Here is a 24262-nt window from a genome sequence, read left to right on the forward strand (position 1 = left end):
GAACAAGTGGAAGGATCCCATCAGAATTCAGAGTGCTCAACCCATTCAAGGCCTTATACACCTCAATCAGATCACCACGCAGATGCCTAGTCTCCAGCCACTGCAATTTGCAGAATTAAGCCTCTCTTGGTAAGAGGATCCCTTCATTCCCCTCACCAATCTTGTTGCCCTTCTCTGTACACGCTCAAGTAAATCTACATCCTTCCTAAAATGAGGCCTCCAGACCTGTATGCAGTACTCAAGACGTGGCCTGACCATTGCCTTATACAGAGGGACAATCACCTCCTTCTCCCTGCTAGCAAAATTCCTATATATCATTGACAAAACCCCATGACCTGCCCTGGCAGCCTGTCTACATTGCTCAGAAAACTTCATATCTGACTGCACAATTACTCCCAGGTTTTTTTTATTTTCTACCACCTTAAGTGTAGTACCACACAGTTGGTACGTTTCTTTGGGGTTACTTCTAGCCATATGCAGTACTTTGCATTTGTCAAGGTTAAACTTCAGTTGCCACTTCTTAGCCCATCTGCCCAAATTATCTAGATCCCGTTGCAGTAGCACACTGCCATTACTGTCATTAACAACCCTGCCAACCTTTGTATCATCTGTAAACTTCGACATTAAGCCTGATATACCTTCATCAATATCATTGATAAATATACAAAACAACATTGGACCTAACACAAGCAGCTTCAACTTCTTGCAAATCTCCAGGTAATTCTTCAGTGGGGCAAGAAAACTTTTAGTTAACTTTAATTCCTCCAAATCTCAGTCCTGTTTTATTTATTGCAAAGAAATAGTCTACTGTTCTTTGCTTGTCTTGGATGACACATGGATTTCTATTGAAGATAACGTATCTCTACCAGGAATTAACTTCTAATCTCTCTCTTGGTATAAGAACATCAAATGGGAATTATTCAGTGAATTAATCAAAGAAGCTACTAGGCTTTTCATAACAACAAAGAAATACTGTTGAAGGCTTAGACCTAATAGATGCAAGATGAAGAAATGAGACACATGGAAAAGTGAATGGGATGCTTGCTTAGCAACTAAGGCCATATTGCTCCGGGATATGCGGTGGCCATTCCCTGACCATTCCGCATCCTCCGTATTTGGTAGTGACGGGCTTGAACCCCGGTCTAATCAAGAAGCATGTGCTATGTACTGCTGCTCCTTCCCACCTATGGAGGCGCCACATGGGATGCATATAAATTAGTCTGTAATCAAGTCACAAAGGAGGTTAGGCAAGCTGTGCCATGAGTAATTACAGATCTGTTAGCTTAAAGTCTGTTCCAGGAAAAATAATAGATGTGCACTGGTTAAAGAAGTAATGCAGGACCATTTGGACAGGCATGCAATCACAGCATGTATTTGTGCAGGGGCAGTCTTGTTTAACCAATCTGATAGGTTACTATGATGCAGTGACCAAGGAACTGGATGCAAAAAAAAAAATAATTTTGATGTCATATACATGGATTTCAGCAAGGCTTTTGACACTGTTGCACATAAAAGACTGCTGTACAAACTGCAGAAATGGGGTATTAAAGACAAATTACTGCTATGGATAAAGGGATCATTAAGTGGAAGCAGACAGAGTGGTTATCAATGGACACCGCTCTTTGTGGACTAATGTTATTAGTGTAGTCCTCCAAAGTTTGGTTTTGGGTTCATTGTTGTTTTTCAGTGCGAGCGAGGTGAATGAGTGACAGCATGCAAGCGAGCAAGTGAGACTGTATGTGTTATTTATGAGATTTTTCTGTATAAATGCAGTTTTTATGATTGGGTATATTTACTGGCCTAACTTGCTATGAAGACAGAGATTGGTAGTATTTTGTATATATACTTATTTTTTTTATATGTGTTGCATGCTATGATCACGGTATTGCAGTTTAGCTAATGGTAGGCAAGAAATTAGGATAAATAAACACTCCTGTCCATGTATGAGCTAACAGCCCAGAGTGTTTAAAAAAAAAATTAGTTGGAAGAAAGTGAACAGTATATGAATGAAGAATAAAGTTATATTCTTCATTCATATACTGTTATATAGTTCATCAATCAGTTCTAGAAAATCTACTTTACATATTTTTATTTTGCATTAGATAACTTTACTTGCCTTTACTTTTGGTTCAATTTTTGTTTATATATATAGAAATCAACTGTTTTAGCTGCTGTAGTAGTATGAAAATTTTAGAATTTATGGGTTCAGGAGGGTGAAAAATTACACTAGTTGGTACAATGAGACACTAGTGCACCTGCCTCAGTGTAAATAATGATCAGGTAAGGTGGAAAAAGACCTAGGAGGGCTATTTTTGAAATTAGAAAAACAAAAGTACGGCTAACACATGGAACAGTTTTGAAAATATGGTGAATACGTAAAACATACAGAACCCACACTCCGATGAGTGCTAAGCAGCTACAGCCGAGAGGGGATAGTACAATAATATAAAATACACTTTTAGAACATAAGCTATTTATTTAATTAATTAATAAATAAATGGCTTTTTGGTATAAGGTGCATTGAGTTAAATAAAAATTAATGTAACAGTATGAAGTTATATGAATTACAACTAATAATATAGAAAAGACAAGAAAGAAAATATATAAATAAATAAATGAACAAATAATCGTAAACCAAGGTACATATCTTATCAAGAAGTTGCAGCATGACCATTGTTTATGGAAGATATATAAAACAAGGCACTTAATCTCATTATATATAATATAGAGATAATATCAAATGATGCTCTTCGGAAAAAGTTATGACAAAAAACTTTTGCTATGCACAGTCAATGAATATTAATGATTGCATGTAGAACATTAAGTAATAAAATTTAATTTTTACATCAAAGTATGGAATATGGGGGGGCAATGGAAAAATTAAATGTCATTAATCTGAAAAATTAATGGCATTTAATTTTTCCAATGACATTTAATGAATAGTGTCTGAGACATATTTTCATTTTTAAAAAAAAAAATAAATACATGCAGTGGCCATTTTATTAGGTATACCTGTCTAATAACAAGCACGTCTTGCTTGTTAGAACTCAGAATAGCCTATATTCATCATGGCACAGACTCAGAGGCATTGAAAGAATGCCACATGGATGTTGTTCCGTGTTCACTTAATTGCTTCCCGCTATTGCTGCAAACTGCATAGCTTCACGGTTCTTTACTCTGAAGAATAAAGATCTCTGCAACCATCCAATCTGCAACAACTGTGGACTGGAGAGACTACAATAGAATGAATTGTTTTCCTAAAGCCAGTTCTGTATAATTCTGTAACATGGTATAATCTGTTGGAAGAACCCATTCATAGATGGCTACACTGCAGCCATGAAGGGAAACTGTACAGGGAAATAGAGTGGGCCAGTAAATCAGAGTCTTATAATGGGGGATTTTAATTTCCCAGAGATTGACTGGAATTTGTGGGTTGGTCACTCACACACTAGCAAAGCTTTTATGGATTTATTGGATGATTGTTTTCTACATCAGCATATTCGGGAGGAAACTAGAGGGAGTAATATTCTTGATCTAATTATCAGTAGTAATTCTTCATGCATTAAGAACCTGCAGATAAAGGAACCACTAGGTGGCAGTGATCACAGTGTACTGAAGTGGGATTTACTCAAAGAGGTAACTACCATCAGGGGTAAAGGGAAGGGTTTTTGCTTTCGTAAAGGCGACTATGGCGGTCTGAGAGAGTATTTAAATTCTGTACAGTGGGACCAACTGATGATGTTACCAACAGCAAATTCAAAATGGGAAGCAGTCAAAGAACTTATTTTGGAAGCTACTAGGCTTTATATACCAACTAAGAAATATTGTTCAAGGTTTAGGCCTAAATGGATGTCAGATGAACTAATGAGACATATAGCAGAGAAGAAAAATGCATGGAATACATATAAATTAATGGGCGACATGGAAGCCTATGACAGATATAAGCTGGTCTGTAACCAAGTCACAAAGGAGATTAGGCAGGCAAAGGCAGATTATGAGAAATCCTTGGCAAAGGATGCAAAGAAAAACAGAAAAGAGTTCTTTACCTATGTAAACACTAGAAGGAAAGGGATGAATTAGATTAGTCCACTGGATATTGATGGTTCAACAGTTGAGGATCCTGCTCAGGTGGCTAACAAACTAAACGAGTGTTTTGCATCTACATTCACACATGAGGAGTTATTCAGGAAGGGGAATGCCAAGGTTGAAGTAAACTCTGGCAGTGAGCTAGATGATTTTGTAATAACTGAGAGTAAAGTGGAGGAGAAATTGTTGAGGATAAACATAAAGAGGGCACCCGGGGTGGATGGGATCTATCCAGTTATATTAAAGGAGGCAGCAGAGGAAGTAAGCAAACCCTTAGCCATAATTATGAGAACTTCTTTGGACTCAGGTGAGGTATCCATAGACTGGAGATGTGCAAATGTGACCCCAATTCACAAAGGAGGATCAAAGGCTGACACAAGTAATTATAGACCTGTAAGTTTAACTTCTGTTCAGGGAAAATTAATGGAGGCACTGATTAAAGAAGCACTGCAGGATCATCTAGACAAGACTTCAGTTATAGCTTGGACACAGCATGGTTTTGTTAAGGGAAAGTCTTGCCTGACCAATTTGATTGGATACTATGATGCAGTCACAAAAGAACTGGATGCAGGGAATAACTTTGATATTATATATTTGGAACTTAGAAAGGCTTTTGATACTGTTGCACATGGAAGACTGCTGCACAAATTGGAGTAGTGTGGCATTGGAGGCAAATTGCTGCTATGGATAAAGGGATGGTTGAAGAGGGAGAAGACAGAGAGTGGTAATCAATGGACACTGCTCATCATGGACTAATGTTATTAGTGGAGTTCCTCAGAGTTCAGTGCTGGGTCCATTGTTGTTTTCTGTATTTATAAATGATACTGATGATAGTATATCAAGCTTAATGTCCAAGTTTGCTGACAATACAAAGGTTGGCAGGGTTGTTAGGACACTATTGACACTATGCTGCTGCAACAGGATCTGGAGAGGTTGAGCAGATGGACTGAGAGGTGGCAAATGAAGTTTAACATTGACAAATTTAAAGTACTACATATGGGAAACAGTAACCCCAGAGCAACGTATCAACTCTTTGGTACTACACTGACAGTGGTAGAGAATGAAAAGGACCTGGGGGTAATTGTGCAGGCAGATATGAAGTTCTCTGAGCAGTGAAGACGGGCTGCAAGAGTAGCTCATGGTGTCTTCAACAATGATATACAGGAATTTTTCTTGCAGGGATAAGGAGGTGATTATTCCCTTGTATAAGGCAATGGTCAGGCCACACCTTGAGTACTGCATACAGGTCTGGAGGCCTCATTTCAAGAAGGATGTAGAGCTGCTGGAACAAGTACAGAGAAGGGCAACAGGATTAGTGAATGGAACAAAGGGTTGCTCTTACAAAGAAAGGCTTAACATTTGCAAATTACAGTGTCTGGAGACTAGGCACCAGCGAGGTGATCTGATAGAGGTGTATAAAGCCTTGAATGGTTTGAGAATGCTCAATGGTGATGGGATTCTTCCTCTTGCTCAGAATAATCACCTGGGAGGGCATAAATTCAAATTGAGGAAAGACAGATGCAGGATAGATGTGTGGAAATTTGCCTTTAGCCAGTGGATAGTTGGTTGGTGGAACAGACTTTCATCCCTTGTTGTGGAAGTTGATAGTCTAAATAAATTTAAGGCTCAGCTGGACAGGTATTTCGAATGAACGGAGGGGTGAAATGGGAGTGTTTTTTTTTTTTTTTTTTTTTTTTGGCTGATGCTGCATAAGCTTGCTTTCTTGCATCATATGCCTCTACCAATGTTAATGCTACTAGTTAGAAGCAATTTCCAGATAATCTGCAATATTCAAAAGTTGCTCCACTGTTATCAGGTCGTAAGGCATACACAATGTGTACTATGAAACGAGACTGCACTGCTGACATCATTGGCACTGTGTCCATGGACCCATCAGGCCAGGATGGATCCATGGACTCTTACTGTTTCCATATTCTCATCTTTCCATCAACATGAAACAGCAAAAACCAGAATTCATCAGATCAGGGAACATCAATCCTCGACTGTCTACAGTTGTTTTTGTTGACAGGAGTGGATCCCGGTTCAAATGCAGCCTGCAATACCCCATGTTGAGTTGTGTACTCTGAAATACCCTTTTGGCAATCACTGTTGTGCTGGATTGTTTATTTGACTGACTATAGCTGGCCTTCACAAGTGTTCGCACATTTGTTTCTCATGGTTTGGCCCATTGGTTGTTGCTGGACCAATTAATGCCACATAGTACATTGACATTCTGGGTGATTCTGCTCTTCCTACACTGTAACAACAGCGTAGAGTCTTTTTCATGTTTCAACATGACAGTGCACCATGTCATACTTCACCACCTGTAGTGACTTGATTTGTAAACATGGGTACAAAAGTTTCATTGGCCTGCCCAAAGCCCCAGCCTTACCCTTTGAACTCCTTTGGGGTGAGCTGGAACATCAGCTTTGTGCCAAGCTAATATGAGTACAATCAGCTGAATTGGCTGCTCCATTGAAGGAGGAATGGCCCAAAATACAGCCTTTCTATTATCAATAACTAATTTTTGATATTAACACCATATTAACATGTGAAATCAGTAGGATACTACTGATTTCACATGTTATCATGTGTGTAATTAAGACTAAATGGGCTGACACATTATTAAATATTATTTTAATAAAAGCTCTGAAGCATACAGGTGTCTTTTGACCATGTATGTGTTTGTTTATATTGGAGAAATTTTAATGAATATTCAATTTTTAATATCTAATTTCAGTGCTTGGTTTTGCAAATACTATTAATAATTTTGACCTCTATGCACCACATATGCACCACACACACACAATGACCACTTCATTAGGTGCTCCTACCCTTTTATTTGAAATGGAATGCTCCTTCAGTAGCAGTATCAAGTGTTCGTACCATGCAATAAAAAGCATGGTCAGCAGGTACTGTATCTGTGTTGGATACTGTATGTGTGCAATTCAGGACAACAATGGGCATGATGATGTAAGATTGTGTGACTTTGAACATTGCATGGTAATCGATGCCAGAGTCACCAGTACGATTGTCTCAGAAACTGCAATCCCTGGAGTTCTCATGCAATGCCGTGTCTCGTGTATTAAGATTGGATCAATATCCAAATACTATCTGACCAGTGTTGATCCTGTGGTTAGAAATAGCTTGTTGATGTGACCAGTAGAATTAAAAAAAAAAAAGTGTAAAAAGACAACACAGAACAGGAGTAAGCTCAGGAGCACAAGTTTGAGAACAAGTGGAGAAATAACCATCATGACCGGTAGCTTTACTGGCATCAAGATTGTTCAAAATTCCTGACATCCTTTTGACAGAAGACCACAGGATGCACTGAGTGGAGTGTACTAGGAATGGTAGGTGGTTTACCAAGATTGTCAATGCAAGAGTTAGAAGAAAAGCAGGATGCTAGTAAGGTTGGATTTATCACTGAGGTGGCAATAGAACCATTAGGTTTTAACAGATGGCAAGAGTAGAAATGGGCAAAAGTTGCAACCAACAACTTTGGCAAGAAACCAAAATGAAACTTGCTTCATGTCTGGACATGAAGCAAGTTTTCTACTCTTAGCTTGTTCAAAATCTAGTTTGAACTGATTAATAACTGCCCTACAATTGTTGCGAGCTTTGGTGTAGGCAGAAACTTAACCTGGAGATTTGGATGCAGTCCAATTGTGATATGCAAAATTCTTACACTGATCCTGTCAGTGAAACCAAAGTTTCACTGACAGGATCTGTGAAACTTTGACATCAGAAGAGTTAATCCAACCAAGAAAGAGAAGAACAGAAAGCTGGCAGATTATCCCATTTTGCATTCTTGTAATGCCAAACAACAAAAGGCTGAGAATGGCTATGAGAGAAAGACTTCACTGGAGAAGAGACCATCATCACATTGTGATCTGAGGTGCCTAAAGGACTTGACCATGTAATTGGAAGGGTTGTTCATTAGAAAATATCAAGGGTGTTTGGCTGTGTGTTAGTATTGTCTGGATTCTGGAAGATAAATGAACAATCAGTGCAACGTCATTAGCAATTGCAAAAGCCTCTGCATCTCAATCAACTGGGTCTCTGTGAGTAGAAAATGTGGGCAGGAGTTGTGAATTTTAAAAATCACCAAGGAAAATTACTTCACCGTAAGGACAGTTGGACTGGAGAAAGTAAGCAGGGCTTGGGAGACTAAGTGGAAAAGGACATCACTGAGATTGGAACTGACACCACATATATTTGTGAAATGTTTAGATCTTTTTATGGATAAGTCTTTCTATTAGTTTGACTATTCATGATATATTCAGTAGTAAGGAAAGATGGGGAGGACATGATGTATGAAGTAATGAAATTTTTGGATATGGTGTACATATGGCAAGAATATACTCAGCTCCTTGACATAATGTGGTGTGGAAATTGCCCTCCCCCCACCTGCATACAGTCTATTCAGACTCCCTCCAGTCACTATCTGCATAGTAGAGACAGTGAGATTATATATTAGCTGGTCCGAATACCCCCCTTAAGAGTTACGAACAAGTTTGGTCCAGTAGACCATCTAGCAGCTGGCCTGCAAAAATTGTTTTAGGGCTGTTCCCTGAATTGTAAGGAAAACTGGATCTCACCATGATGCTCATCATAACCTCAAAAGACATCAATCATGCTGCATGATGGAAGAGATGGAGGGAATTTTGCTGGAGCTTTCCTCTGGACATTAAATGTGGGTTTCACCATTTTAAGTCTCCAATAAGTGAAGAGGCAGTACTGCACCAGTCAATGAGAGTCATACCACCTAGTATTGCCTGATACCTTAATTTCTGCTTATGTTGGTTCACACCTGAGTGGTCACCTCCAGTATATTATACTCAGGGTTGCTAACAGTCCCACCATCATGAAGCTGCAAGCAGATTTGGTTATCACAGAACTACTGGATTTTGCCAAAATATGGTCCACTTAACTTAAGTTTCACAAAAATTACTGTTTTTGTAACATTTTAAAAGTTGACCTGTGATTTATGTCTTACCTGCAAGTATTCTCTATAAAAGTAATTACATCAATTGTAACTTTAATTTGCATATCATTATGGTCATTATTGGGAAAAACATTATAGAAGTATTTGAAAAACAAATTTGATTGTAATTCACAAAAAAAAAAAAAACCACATTTTTGGAAATTTTATGAAATATGCAAAATCTACAAGTATTGCTCCTTTGCAAACCTGCAACTTCAGGCTTAATATAATATTGAAATTAAACTTCTTTAAAAATGTAAAAGTAAAGCTTATAAAAATGCAGGTAATTATTTCTCTTATGTACACATGGTGTGATCAGAAAGTTCTAAGAGTATTTCTCTAAAAAAAAAAAAATTAGGATACATATAACATCATTATAAGCAGTTCTGTTCAAAGTAGTTTTCCCTTTGATATGCAATTATCCCAAAATTCCTGCCCTCTATGGATGCTGGTTGAGTTCTGCTGTCATAAAACCATTCCCATTTCAAGCTCATTTTGAGTTTGGGGAAGAGGGAAAAAACAAATCATACGGGGCAAAGGACAAGAGAATGTAGAGGGTGGGAGAGTACTGCAGGATTTTTTTTTTTTTGGGCCAAATATTCATGAATAGAAAATGCAGTGCGCATAGGAGCATTTTTAAGGTTGGAAAAAAAAAAAAAAAACCACCCACCCATTTTCAAAAAGGTTGCTTTCTCCTTTTCACTCAATTGAACCAGAATGTCTTGTACAAAATGCCATTTACTGTCTCACCATTCTGAAACAATTTTCAAAAAAAAGTCAACACGGTCTTCACATTGGATCAAAACTATCATGCTTTTTTTGGATGGATCTAGTCTAGTGGCTACTGGTTGGTTGGATTACTACTTTCATTTTGTGGATAGAGCTGAACACCTAAGTTTTATCACCAGTACTACAATGCAACTGATAATTTTATAATGCATTTCTACTCAAGGGAGATTCCCAGGTATCAGCAATTTCCTGATTGGTTAATCACTGATTAGAATGAGGATTAGAAACTTTTTCACTCACTTCAGAAACCATTTCATCATTGTTTCAAGTTGAAGACTGACCCAAAATGGCCACATTCAACAGATTCTTTGTTATTTCAGCAAGTTTAATCCACTGAAAAATGACAGCCTTTCTTAACCAAGCATCACCAATTGCATTTCTTAACACAATTTGAGGTGTTCTGTTCCATTTTTCCTCATTCATCACACAGAACTTTATGCATACTCATTAGTTCCACTTTTGTATCTATTGCAATTGCAGTAAAGGCCTAAGATGTCTGAACTTCAACATGCACTCTGAACTAGTTTAATCCCTTCATGGATTATCCCGAGATCTCGTTTTTAGTTTTAAAAGTTATTTGGAACTACACGAAATATCTCGGGATACAATAATACCTCCAAATTTACGATCGAAATGTATTTTCTTGGACATTTATCTGGCTAATGCAAAATTAGCCAGATAAATCCAGAGATTTCTAGGGAATTTCTTACGGCTGGCAGCAGACGACTGACTTTCATTTTACTTATATTTACTTATTGTACAGCAGGGTCAGAACAGTAGCGACATTCCTATGTGCCGCCAGTAAGCAAAATAATAAAGTTTGCCATCCTAAATGTTGAATAACTGAAGAGCGTTAACCAATTAGAAAACAATATCGAAAAATATTTCGGCACACTCTTGAACTGCGCCCGTAAGCAACACTTACTTTGACTATCCACTTGTGGCAGCCGTGTGTCAGAATGTAGTTAGTTCATGATTATCGATTGTGGCGGGAGGATACTGCTTGTGCATTCCACTTGATTTTTTAAAAGTATTTATATAACGAGTAGTGAAGAGTGTTTTTCTGTTCCTTTCTTTTAGCACAAGAGCAAATTTATTAAAAAAAATTCTGTATAATTTGCATACTTTTTGGCATACACGAGATAACTCGGGATAGCCCAAATGGGGTAATTATTCCCATGTATTTTCTACTAAAAAATTTATAAAAAAAATTACACAAAACACAAAAAAACTATACAATAAGTATTTGCATGATGCATACTTTTAATCTGTAAAATAAAGTCGATCCGTTACGGCACATTTTCAGGAAAAAAATGTTCCAGGAAGGGGTTAATGTAGTGGGAAGCAGTTTGAAACTAGCAATGTAGTGAACCCTTCCTTACGTTTAATCATCACCTTGGCCCTCTACATCCACTACTACTTTGTAATAAATAGTCTTAGAACTTTCTGATCAATTGTTGGTTACTCTATTGTCAGGGTGATGGGGAATATATTGTGCAATATATTCCTTCTAATTATAGACCTGTGAGTTTAACTTCTGTTCCCGGAAAATTAATGGAGGCACTGGTGAAAGAAGCACTGCAGGATCATCTAGACAAGACTTCAGTTATAGCTAGGACACAGCATGGTTTTGTTAAGGGGAAGTCTTGCCTGACCAATTTGATTGGATACTATGATGCAGTCACAAAAGAACTGGATGCAGGGAATAACTTTGATATTATATACTTGGATCTTAGAAAGGCTTTTGATACTGTTGCACATGGAAGACTGCTGCACAAATTGGAGCAGTGTGGCATTGGAGGCAAGTTGCTGCTATGGATAAAGGGGTGGTTGAGGGGGAGAAGACAGAGAGTGGTAATCAATGGACACTGCTCATCGTGGACTAATGATATTAGTGGAGTCCCTCAGGGTTCAGTATTGGGCCTTTATTGTTTTCTGTATTTATAAATGATATTGATGATGGTATATCAGGCTTAATGTCCAAGTTTGCAGACGATACGAAGGTTGGCAGGGTTGTCAAGGACACTACTGACACTATGCTGCTGCAACAGGATTTGGAAAGGTTGAGCAGATGGGCTTCGAGGTGGCAAATGAAGTTTAACATTGACAAATGTAAAGTACTACATATGGGAAACAGCAACCCCAGAGCAACGTATCAACTCTGTGGTACTACACTGACAGTGGTAGAGAATGAAAGGGACCTGGGGGTGGTGGTGCAGGCAGATATGAAGTTCTCTGAGCAGTGCAGACGAGCTGCAAGAGTAGCTCATGGTGTATTGTCAATGATATATAGGAATTTTTCTAGCAGGGATAAGGAGGTGATTATTCCCTTGTATAAGGCAATGGTCAGGCCACACCTAGAGTACTGTATACAGGCCTGGAGGCCTCATTTCAGGAAGGATGTAGAGCTGCTGGAACGAGTACAGAGAAGGGCAACTAGATTGGTGAATGGGACAAAGGGGTTCTCTTACGAAGAAAGGCTTAAGTTTTGCAAATTACAGTGTCTGGAAACTAGGCACCAGCGGGGTGATCTGATAGAGGTGTACAAAGCCTTGAATGGTTTGAGCATGCTCAATGCTGATGGGATTCTTCCTCTAGCTCAGAAAAATCACCTGAGAGGGCATAAATTCAAATTGAGGAAAGACAGATGTAGGATAGATGTGCGGAAATTTGCCTTTAGCCAGCGGGTGGTTGGTGGGTGGAACAGACTTCCATCCCTTGTCGTGGAAGTTGATAGCCTAAATAAGTTTAAGGCTCAGCTGGACAGGTATTTCGAACGAACAGAGGGGTGAAGTGGAAGTGGTTATTTTTATTTATTTATGTTACTTTTTTTTTTTTTTTTTTTTGGCTGATGCTGCATAAGCTTGCTTTCTTGCATCAAATGCCTCGACTAATGCTAATGCTAATGCAAGAAGGATAGGTGGAACAAGACCAGGGTACGTCTGCCAGGAGCAAAGGTTGATGACATAGTTGTTGTTGTTTGGTTTTTAGGAGCATTAGCAACTAAGGCCATATTGCTCCGGGGATTTGCGGTGGTCATTTCCCCTGACCTTTCCGCATCCTTCGTATTTGGTGGTCACGGGCTCGAACCCCGGTCTAATCAAGAAGCGTGTGCTATGCATGCTGCTCCTGCCCACCTGGCTACGGAGGTGCCTTGATGACAGAGCATATATCATCTTTTAAGGGCACAAAAGGTGATGTTGTACATGTTGGCAATAATGATATTAAGAGTAGGAGACCAGCGGAATTACTTAACAAGTACAGGTCAATGTTGAAAAAAAAAAAAAAAAAGCCATGAGTTAGGGTTAAATTTGAAAGTGTAAGCAATTCTGCCCAGACATGATAGGAGGGAGCCTTGTCAATCAATTCAGCCCTGGCCAGATTGTGCACAGCTCAAGGGGTAGAATTTTTCTCAGCCTGCTGTGCTTGTTAACAGGAGAGACTGCTTCTACAAGAATGGGATACATTTAAATAGAAAGGGTGCAAGAATATTTGCTGATGCTATTGAGGCAGTGTTAGGTGGTTCGGAAAACTGCTAGCTTCGGGGGGGTATACACAGATTAATAGTAGCCACTGGCAGAGGTGAAAGTGATTCTTGCACTGCTTCTATTGGAATGAGCAGCAGGCTGGAAAACAAGGTGCGGACGATTTCAGGGACTGCTGGGAGTCATCATGGAACAAGTACATACCCTGGCTGTTTTAGGGTAGCTAAGAATAAGAACAAGTGTATGTATATTTGCGTGTACACCAATGCTAGAAGTTTGGTAAATAAATTTAGTGAATATGAGATGTTGGTCAGAACATCAAAGGCAGATATTGTTGGAATATGGGAGACGTAGTGTCACACAGATATAAGGAAGGCAGAATTGAAATTTGGGGAGTACAATGTGAACAGAAAGGATAGGAGGGGAGGGGTTATGTTATTAGTTAAGAAACACAAAATCTAAGGATGTGCAGCCAGTTGCCATGGGTGGACAGTACAGTGTTGAGTCAGTTTGGTGTGACATAAGCACTAGGAAAGCAAAATTGAGGGTAAGAGTGTGTTATAGGCCTAATGACTGTGATGAGTATAATGAACAACTGAACAAAGAAATAGAGTGGGCCAGTAAATCATATTGTCTAATAATGTGGGATTTTAATTTCCCAGATATTGACTGGAACTTGTGGGTTGTTAACTCACAGACTAGTAAGGCTTTTGTGGATTTATTGGATTATTGTTTTCTACAGCGGGATGTTCAGGATGCAACTAGAGGGAGTAACACTTGATCTGATTATCAGTAGTGATTCTTCATGCATTAAGAATCTGCAGAAAATGGAACCACAAGGTGGCAGTGACCACAGTGTACTGATGTAGGATTCACTCAAAGAGGCAACTACCATTAGGAGTAAAGGAAAGGGTTTTTGCTTTCGTAAAGGTGAGTATGTTGGTCTGAGACAGTTTTTTAAATTTTATACAGTGGAACCAACTGATAATGTTAACAACAGCAAATTCTAAATGGGAAGCATTCAAAGAATTAATCTTAGAAGCTACTAGGCTTTTCATAACAACTAAGAAATATTGTTCAAGGTTTAGGCCTAAATGGATTTCAAATGAACTAATGAGACAGGTGGCAGAGAAGAAAAATGCATGGGATACATATAAATTAACAGGTGACACAGAAGCCTATGGTAGATAAGCTGGTCTGTAATCAAGTTAAAAAGGAGGTTAGGCAGGCAAAAAGGCGCCTCCGTAGCCAGGTGGGAAGGAGCAGCAGTGCGTAGCACACGCTTCTTGATTAGACCGGGGTTCGAGCCCGTCACCACCAAATACGGAGGATGCGGAAAGGTCAGGAAATGACCACCGCATATTCCCGGAGCAATATGGCCTTAGTTGCTAATGCTCCTAAAAACCAAATAACAACAGTAACAACAACAACAGGCAGGCAAAGGCAGATTATGAGAAATCTTTGGCAAAGGATGCAAAGAAAAACAGCAAAGAATTCTTTATTTCTGTAAACTCTAGAAGGAAAGGGACGAATCAGATATTGATGGTTCAACTGTTGATGATCCTGCTCAGATAGCTAACAAACGGAATGAGTATTTTGCATCTACATATGTGGAGTTGTTGTGTGGGGGAAAAGAATGCCAGAGGTGTATTAAACTCTGGCAATGACCTAAATGATTTTGTAATAACTCAGAGCAAAGTGGAGGAGAAATTGTTGACGATAAACAAAAGAAAGGTACCTGGGGTGGATGGTATCTATCCAGTTATGTTAAAGGAGGCAGCAAAGGAAGTAAGCAAACCCTTAACCATAATAATGAGAGCTTCCTTGGACTTGGGGGAAGTACCCATGGACTGGAAATGTGCAAATGTGACCCCAATTCATAAAGGAGGATCAAAGGGTGACAAGTAATTACAGACCTGTTAGTTTAACTTCTGTTCTGGGGTAATTAATGGAGGCACTGGTTAAATAAGCACTGCAGAATCATCTAAACAAGACTTCAGTTATAGTTCAGATAAAATATGGGTTTGTTAAATAGGGATGTCTTGTTTTTTTTTTTTTTTTTTTTGATTTGGTAGTTGTTGGCGCATCGGCTTCTGTGGCCATATTGAACCTCCCAAGGTTTTTGCAGTACTTTGATCCAAGCCCGAGGCGGGAATCGAACCCGCGACCTTTGGGTTGCCGGGCAGGTTTTTTACCCACTCGGCTGGATGTCTTGTCTGACCAATTTTATTGGATACTATGATGCAGTCACAAAGGAACTGGATGCAAAGAATAATTTTGATATCATATAATTAGATCTTAGGAAGGCTTTTGATTCTGTTGCCCATGGAAGACTGCTACACAAATTGGAGCAGTGTGGCATTGGAGACAAATTGCTATTATGGATAAAGGGATGGTTGAGTGGGAAAAGACAGTGGTAATCAATGGTCGCTGCTCATCGTGGACTAATGTTATTAGGGGAGTTCCCCAGGGTTCAGTGTTGGGTCCATTGTTTTCTGTATTTATTAATGATATTGATGATGGAAGATCAGGCTTAATGTCTAAGTTTGCAGACAACATGAAAGTTGCCAGGGTTGTTAATGACACTAATGTCAGTACGCTACTGCAACAATCTAGAAAAGTTGAGCAGATGAGCTGAGAGGTGGAAACTGAAGTTTAACATTGACAAATGTTAAACTTCAGTTTCCACAAAGTACTGCATATGGGTAATAGTAACCCCAGAATAACGTATCAACTGTGTGGTACTATGCTGAGGGTGGTAGAGAATGAAAGGACTTGGGGGGGGGGGGGGGTTATTGTGCAGTCAGATATGAATTTTTCTGAGCAGTGCAGATGGTCTGCAAGAGTAGCTCATGGTGCTTTGTCAATGATATACAGGAATTTTTCTAGCAGGGAGAAGGATGTGATTATCCCCTTATATAAGGCAATGGTCAAGCCATCCTTTGAGTACTGTATACAGGTCTGGAGGCCACATATTTAGAAGGATGTAGAGCTGCTGGAACAAGTACAGAGAAGGGCAACAAGATTAGTGAATGGAACAAAGGGTTGCTCTTAGGAAGAAAGGTTTAAGTTTTTAAAATTAGTGTCTGGAGACTAGGCACCTGCGAGGTGATCTGATTGAAGTGTATAAGACCCTGAATGGTTTGAGCATGCTCAATGCTGATGGGATTCTTCCTCTTGTCCAGAATAATAGCCTGAGAGGACATAAATTCAAATTGAGGAAAGACAGTTGTAGAATAGATGTGCGGAAAATTTGCCTGTAGCCAGTGGGTGGCTGATTGCTGGAACAAACTTCCGTCTGTCGTAGAAGTTGACAGCTTAAATAAATTCAAGGCAGAACTAGACAAACATTTGAAGCACATGGATGGGTGAAATGGGAAGGTCTTTTTTTCTTTTTTGGCTGATGCTGTATACACTTGCTTTCTTGCATGATATGCCTCTACTAATGTTAACCCCTCTTATTAGAGCTATTTATTCATTATATATAGATAATCAAAACAATGAGGCACAGTTTACCATATCCATCTGGCAGTTCTAGAGCTTGGTGTAAGTGATTGCGTGATAAATAATTACGATGTCTCGTTGATCTTCTCCTAGATGAAGGATGACTGCTACCTGAAGATGTGTTGTTTTCAGAATTCTGATTAGCAGTACCACTCTGATTTGATCTGTTGCTGTTTGATCCATTTTCTGGAAGTATTTCGTAGGCAGGCCTGCATAAGTGAAAATAATTTTGAATAACTTGTGCATTGTTAATAGTATATTAGGAATACTGAATGCTACTATATATTTTACTTGTCAAATAAACTGGGATAATTAAAAGCATAAATGTTACTTGTTTTTGAATAACTTATCTTGCAACATTTTCTATTAAATTAATTTTTTTAAATGATTTTAAGAATTCATAAAATTAACAGTGAAGTAATAAGAACAGATAGTCCATATTCTGAAATATTTTTCAGATTATACTGCACAAGATGGTGTGTATATATATATATATATATATATATATATATATATATATATATATATATATATATATATATATATATACACATATATACTAAAGGATGGTGTATATATTACAGGATGAAAATTTATTTTTGTTCTTTCTGAAATGAGTCTATCCTTTATCACAAAAAAGCTTTATCACAAGCAGCTCTTGATTTGACTTTTTTTTTTCTTTAGAAAAGGTCACCATAGTGAGATATAATTTGGAATCACCTTGTTTACCCATTTATAGCAATTTAAATGACACATTTTTCAGATTTCCAATTTCACTAATGATTATTGTTTTTGTTCTTCCATAACTTTTTTTTTTTGTTATTTCACTGTTGGGAAGCAAATTTCTGAACATGACTGCACGATTATTATAACTCAGAGAAAGATTATGTTCTGTGTAAAACTATATGAACAAACATTTGGCACATATGACAGAGTCATCATCACTGAGATGCTAAATTATTTTTGTATTTGTTTATACACAACACACACTGTTTTTATGTCTATGTTCTAATTATATCATGATTAAGATTATATAATCAGACATTTGTTTGCACACATCTGATTATATCATGTTTCCCAACGTAATTGAAAAATCATATCTACATTGTTTGTTGTTTGTTATTTGGTTTTTAGGAGCATTAGCAACTAAGGCCATATTGCTCCGGGAATATGCAGTGGTCATTCCCTGACTTTTCCACATCCTCCGTATTTGGTGGTCACGGGATTGAACCCCGGTCTAATCAAGAAGCGTGTGCTACGCACTGCTGCTCCTGCTCACCTGGCTATGGAGGCACCCATATCTACATAAAGTAGACAATGTAAACATATTACCTTTTCCAGTATATGAAAAATCTCACACATGCCTTCTGAAAATTTCAGATCATATTTCTTTGGCAGCTTATTGAAAGATATTAATTAACCACACACCATACAAGTATGATGAAGTGCTGTGGTCACACGTTACATAGAACAATGTAGTTACCTGTTTTCCAATTTTCACATATCTCATGAAACATACACTATAACACCTAACAGCCAATTCGTTGATTAAAAAAAGAAAATCATGGTTTTTTAAAAGATTCTGAATTTAATGGGTGTTTTTTCATTTTTTTTTTTTTTTTTTGTGAAAATGTTATTTGTGCTAATATGATAGTAGAAATCATGAATATAAAGTGTGCAAGATAATCAACTAACAGGCTTATTCTCATTAACATGTAAATAATAACTGTTATTGTATTATCCACCTTGTTGAATGACAAGGTGGATCTTCACATCATCTCCACAGCATAAAATAAATTTTATTTGTTTTTTAAAAAAACAACTGATTTTAAAAGAAAATAGGTAAACTTTTTAACGGCTGATTTCAAATCTGTAATTGGTGATGTTCTATCATATCAATTTTTTGCACAAAATTAAAAATAAAAATTGCGATTTCTGCAGAAAAATATAAATGGTGTAATCAAAAAACTAATTTTTAAGAAATTAACTTTAGGAAATGAAGATGATTTCCTTTGAAGTAGTCTTTTTGACACTGTATAAACCTATTCTAACACTTCTACAACTTCTGGTAGCAGAAGAAATAGCAATTTCAAAGGGAATTTATCCTTGGGGGGGGGAGGAATCACACAGAAAAATTTGGTGAATACGATGGGTGTGAAAGTGATGTTTGTTTCACAAAAAATTCCTTGAATGGAAGACACCAAGTGTGCATAGGCATTGTCGTGATGCAAAATGCACCAAATCCTGATACATCTGGATTACTTCATGCAATAAGTACAAAACTGCTTTGTAGTATTCCTGGCTCACTGACTATATGAAAAAAAATTCATAACACACAATATCCTGGAGTCAAAAAATAAGATAAGCATGACCTTCACATTTGATTGAGATTGTCTTGCTTTTTCATCACTGGAGAAGCCAGCCCTCCATAGAACTAGGCCTTTGTTTCCAGGTCACAGCCACGATTTGTCAGAAATTATGATGGAAGAAACAGTGTGGGTCAGTAGAAGAATGTTGACAAACATGGAACACGCCACACTCACTCTCTCTGTGATCAACTGCAAGTATGCAAAGCACAAACTTGGCTAAAATATTTCATATCCCCAAACTTTGTTAAAATTGAGCGACAGGTGCCATAAGAAATACTACTTTCATTATCAACTCTGTAGATAGTTAAATGTTAATTACTCCTAATCGGATCATCCTACATATTTTGTAGGTTTCTACTGCATTTTTCCCTAATTTGAAATAAGACTTTATGCAAATTAGCTGTTCAGTAAAAATGCAATGAAGCACAGAACATTCTAATCAATGCCTAGTAATTCAGACTGATTGCAGATTAATGGGCAGTTCATTAATTCTCATATTAGAGTTGCTAAACATGTTGTGACAAATTGAAATGACACCACAATTTCAAGATCCAAAAGTCAGTCCTCAAACTTGGGATCGTATCTGTATATTTCACACATTCAGCTGACAGTTTTCAGTTATAAGGTATTAAGAACAAATGGTAACATAAACAGGCACTCTGTTCTGTTGTCTCACTAATACTTTATTGAGCTCATTACACAAATCCCTTTCAACCACTAATCTACACTCATTGCTTAATTTCATATGATTCATAGTCTTTGCTTTGCAAAACCTTTCACCATGTTTTTCACTCACTGAACCAAGATTTGGAGAGTATTCACAAGGTGGCTATGCACAAATGAACTTTCACACTCATGTGCAACCTATTTTCTTGAAACTAGAAAATCTTGTAATTCTCTGATTTATGAATGCCTAAGTTTCTCATAATAATGCTGAATTCTAACCAAGTCTCCAATTCTTTTAAGACACAAAAGCTGTGAAATTATTATCTCTCAATAACTCTGATTTGTAGTCCACTGAAAACAGCATTCCACTTTATCAATTACCTTAAAAAAACTAGTTCATTAGCCCCAGTTTTATATTTAGCAGTGGAAGCAGCACTTTGTTTGGAGAGCCAGATGGCTCACTCATATTTTTTCTTCAAGGTGTGAGATTAGTCCTTGTTGGCCATGTCTTTCTAAAAACATGTGTTACAAATAATAACAATAACTCACATTAATGATAAAGTAACTATAAAAAAACCTACATTTCTTTTATGATAATAAAATATGATTCATAGCAATTGGGTACACTACAGAAAATATAATGCCATTTTTGAAAACTGACATATAGGGAAAAAAAAAAGCTTTTTACTGACTAAAAGCTGTGTTCATAGTTTTCAGTAAGTAAAAGTCATGCATACTAATGACATCGTTCCTGTCATGAAGGACAGAAGAATTGTTATTGTTTGTTTGTTATTTGGTTTTTAGGAGCATTAGCAACTAAGGCCATATTGCTCCGGGGATATGCGGTGGTCATTCCCTGACCTTTCCGCATCCTCTGTATTTGGTGGTCACGGGCTCGAACCCCGGTCTGATCGAGAAGTGTGTTCTATGCACTGCTGCTCCTGCCTACCTGGCGAAGAATTGTTACGAAAGAGTACTTCTGTGCTGCATAACCCTGTACATTCAGCAAGTGAGTGTTCCGTTAACCCACTGTTAGTTGCAGAGTTCTTTCTGAAAGAAGGGTAGTGAGCAAATGAAGGATTCCCTTTATGAAGAAGCAATTTTCACACAGGTGAATAAAACTGTCCTCGATATTTCAGCTCTAGCTTCAAAAGCATTTAGGATGTAATTTGTCAGAAGTTAAATGGTTTGTAATTGCCAACTTGATTTTTATTCCATAATATATTGGGGAGGAGATCAGGCATGAAATGGTAATAAACTACAATTCAATTAACAAAGGATCATTTAAATTATTTAAATATCACATCTGCCACAAGCCTTTCATAACATAGCTTATTTTCTCTTCCTCTCGACTGAATTAAGCTTTGGGATATAATAAATTAAAATTACTTTCCCATTTCTTTTTTTTCCCTCTTTTACAATATCACTTTCAATTCAGCATAAATATCCACAGTCCTTCTGATAAGCATTAAATAACTTCAGTGAATCAAGTAGAATACAAAAATATACACTTAACTTAATATAAAACATATGGAGAAATACAGGAACTAGAAATTTTACAGTTTAATCACTTTAATATCCATAGCTACTTGCTCAGCATCAAAATTTCTGGAGAGGGAGCAAATTCAAACACACAGGAATACCCTGGAACTTTTAAGGCCATGATATAAAAGGGAAAATATCCTTCCCAATTAGTCTTTAATGTAAGTGAAATAGGTGTTATTTGAAAGTATCCATTTTTGGATATTTAGTGTCCGCAAGAAGAAATCTGCATATTTTTATGAAAACCAAAGGACACCTTACCTTTTGCTTGGAGGATGGCTGCTACATTGCAGGAAGCAGTATAGTGGCCACCTTGAAAAAATATAGGGTTTTGTGTTCCCATCTTTACTATGTGAAAACAATAGTAAATCTTTCAAAAACAAGCAGGTTAAGACTGTAGATGTTTACTGAATTAGTGGGGGGAGGAAACAACTAACCCTAAACTATAAACAGTGTCAGCGCTCATCTGCTATCAGACCACTCTTCGTGCAAAAAGCCAAATAGTTGCAAAGACCCGCTGCTTACCTGACAGGTTCTCACTTGCAATTTATGTAGGAAAACTAAAAAAAAAATCACTTCGGAAACTATTTCAGGAAAAATGACTATATTTAGGAAGGTAGAAAAAATTTCAGATTTTTAATGATTAATTATTGGTTGACATGGGTACATTATTTGAGGGTAATTTGTCAGGTGATATGTCACCACTGCTGGGTTAAGAGAAAAGAGACGGCAGTATTTGAGTCCTTTCTGAAATTATCTGTGATCTCTTTTACTCAGGTTAGATGAAGTTCATACAAAGAAGAAAATCAGTCGGTAACTTAAGGTCAGAGTGAAACGAGTTCAGCTGCCAATTGTTCCCCCTTCATATTTTTTTGCATCCAGTTCCTTTGTTACTACATCATAGTATCCAATGATATTGGTCAGACAAGATCGCCCCGTAACAAATCCATGCTTTTTTTTAGTGGAAGAGAATAGTCAGTGGATTTTTTGCTGCTATAAATGGATAAGTATTTTTAATTTTTACCGTATTCTTCATTAATTAACATACTACATTGTGTTTTACAGAGATATTAAATAGGTTTAGTAGCATTTGTTAGCTTCTTATTTTGAATTTAACTAGCGATTTTTGGAAGTTATGACTCCCGGTGTTGGGGCCAATATTGTTGAACTAGCCGCCATATTGTAGTCGATAAGAAATAGTGTAACATATATATATATATATCTCAAACTGACAGCGTAAGGTATAAAGTAAAACTAGATAGTTTAATACGAAGCACTCAATTAGGAATCTGTTAACTTGTTATAGTACAGTGTATTCCGGTTATTTGGGCCACCAGTTAATCGGGGCAGCTGTTTATTTGTGGCAAATCTTAAAAAACAGAACCCAACGGAGAAAATAGCCAAGGTTTACTTCGCTTAATTGGGACAACATGCCGTTTAATTAGGGCAGGAGACCGCAGCACCAGAGATTACCCTACGATTGTCTCTGACCGTACCGTGTAGTTCAGTCAGATTTCTGGAAGTCACAACCATAAAACAATACAAACAATTGGCAGTCACTTGTTTATTGGGCTTTTCTGTTAGTGCAATCTATCATAAACAGATATTAAACTCGATCTTATTGAATCTGCGATAATACCGACAGCTGGAATTCCGTGGGTTATTATGGTGAAATGTGTTTACACTTCCATGAAATCTTCAATCATACAAAAAAATTAATTTTCAGAATCTTCTCTTCATTCCTACTTTTAAAGCTTTGTAACTTGTTACTTGCAATTTGTGTGTGCCGTGTTTTTTGTTATCGATTGCTTATCTTTTTACTGTTTTAAATTTTAACCCCCAACCACAAATGTAAGTGAACTGTCAACTAGTTAGTATGTACATATTACAGTATGTATTAATTATTCCGATTATCACATATAATTTAATTTTAATTAAATTGTGGCAAAACTTAAATTGTAATCACAATGACCGATGCTTACTACACATATAGTGAATGGTACTTTACTATGGTGAGTCTATCATAACGTGATTTGATTGTACAGTGAACCAATAAAGCGGGAGTCCATTGTATTTTTAACTATTTAAGTGAAACTTCAGATAATTGGGGCAGCCGCTTAATCCGGCCAAAATGCACTAGTCCCGATATGGCCCAAATAACCGGAATCAACTGTATTATCAATTAATCAAAAATATTATTAATCTTATTAAATTTCATTGAAACGTAAATCATGACCAAGACTAGAGCTGTGAAGCAAAGATCACAGACTAGCAAGAGTGCTGTGACTCGGGAGAGAAATGAAGGGGGCAATTCTCCAACGCATCAGTCTCAAAAAATGTGTGAAATGTGAAATGTTTGCTGATCTTTCTAAAACAGGACATGTCTAGCCAAGGAGGATGCCTCTGTGTGTGCTAGGTGTCTAGAGTGTCAAGAAATTAGGCGTCAACTCAGCGTTCTGATGGGTGTTATGAGAGCTTGAGGTGTAGGGTAAATGTTCTCGAAGAAATTAATATAAGGGGTCCACAAGCCTCAGCTGCCCAACTCAATGGCAGAGCTCACTCCTGTGCATCAGGCAACACAGAGACAATCTCCAAGATAGAATGTGCTGGTCCCAAAGGAACTAGTTATTGTTCGTGACTATTGTCAGGGAGATGGGGAATATACTATGCAAGAAGGACAGGTGGAACAGGACCAGGATATGTCTGCTGGGGGTAAAAGTTGATGACGTTGTAGAGCAGATATCTTTTAAGGGCACAAAAGGTAATATTGTTGTACATGTTGGAACTAATGACATTAAGAGTAAGAGATCTGCAGATTTACTCAAGTACAGGTC

The 24262-nt window shown here is 37.5% G+C and overlaps 1 protein-coding gene across 1 annotated transcript in view; it reads right to left on the reverse strand.

Annotated features, from left to right (window-relative positions):
- The window catches only part of Smurf (SMAD specific E3 ubiquitin protein ligase), a 264916-nt gene that overhangs the window by 121112 nt on the left and 119542 nt on the right, over positions 1-24262 (reverse strand). The window contains exon 7 of the mRNA XM_090386893.1: positions 16864-17060. Within this exon, the coding sequence (XP_090243019.1) occupies positions 16864-17060 (197 nt within the window). The remainder of the gene's footprint in view (positions 1-16863; positions 17061-24262) is intronic.

This window comes from Mastigoproctus giganteus, chromosome 12, assembly GCF_048544385.1.
Source record: "Mastigoproctus giganteus isolate SK-2022 chromosome 12, ASM4854438v1, whole genome shotgun sequence".
NCBI lineage: Eukaryota > Metazoa > Arthropoda > Arachnida > Uropygi > Thelyphonidae > Mastigoproctus > Mastigoproctus giganteus.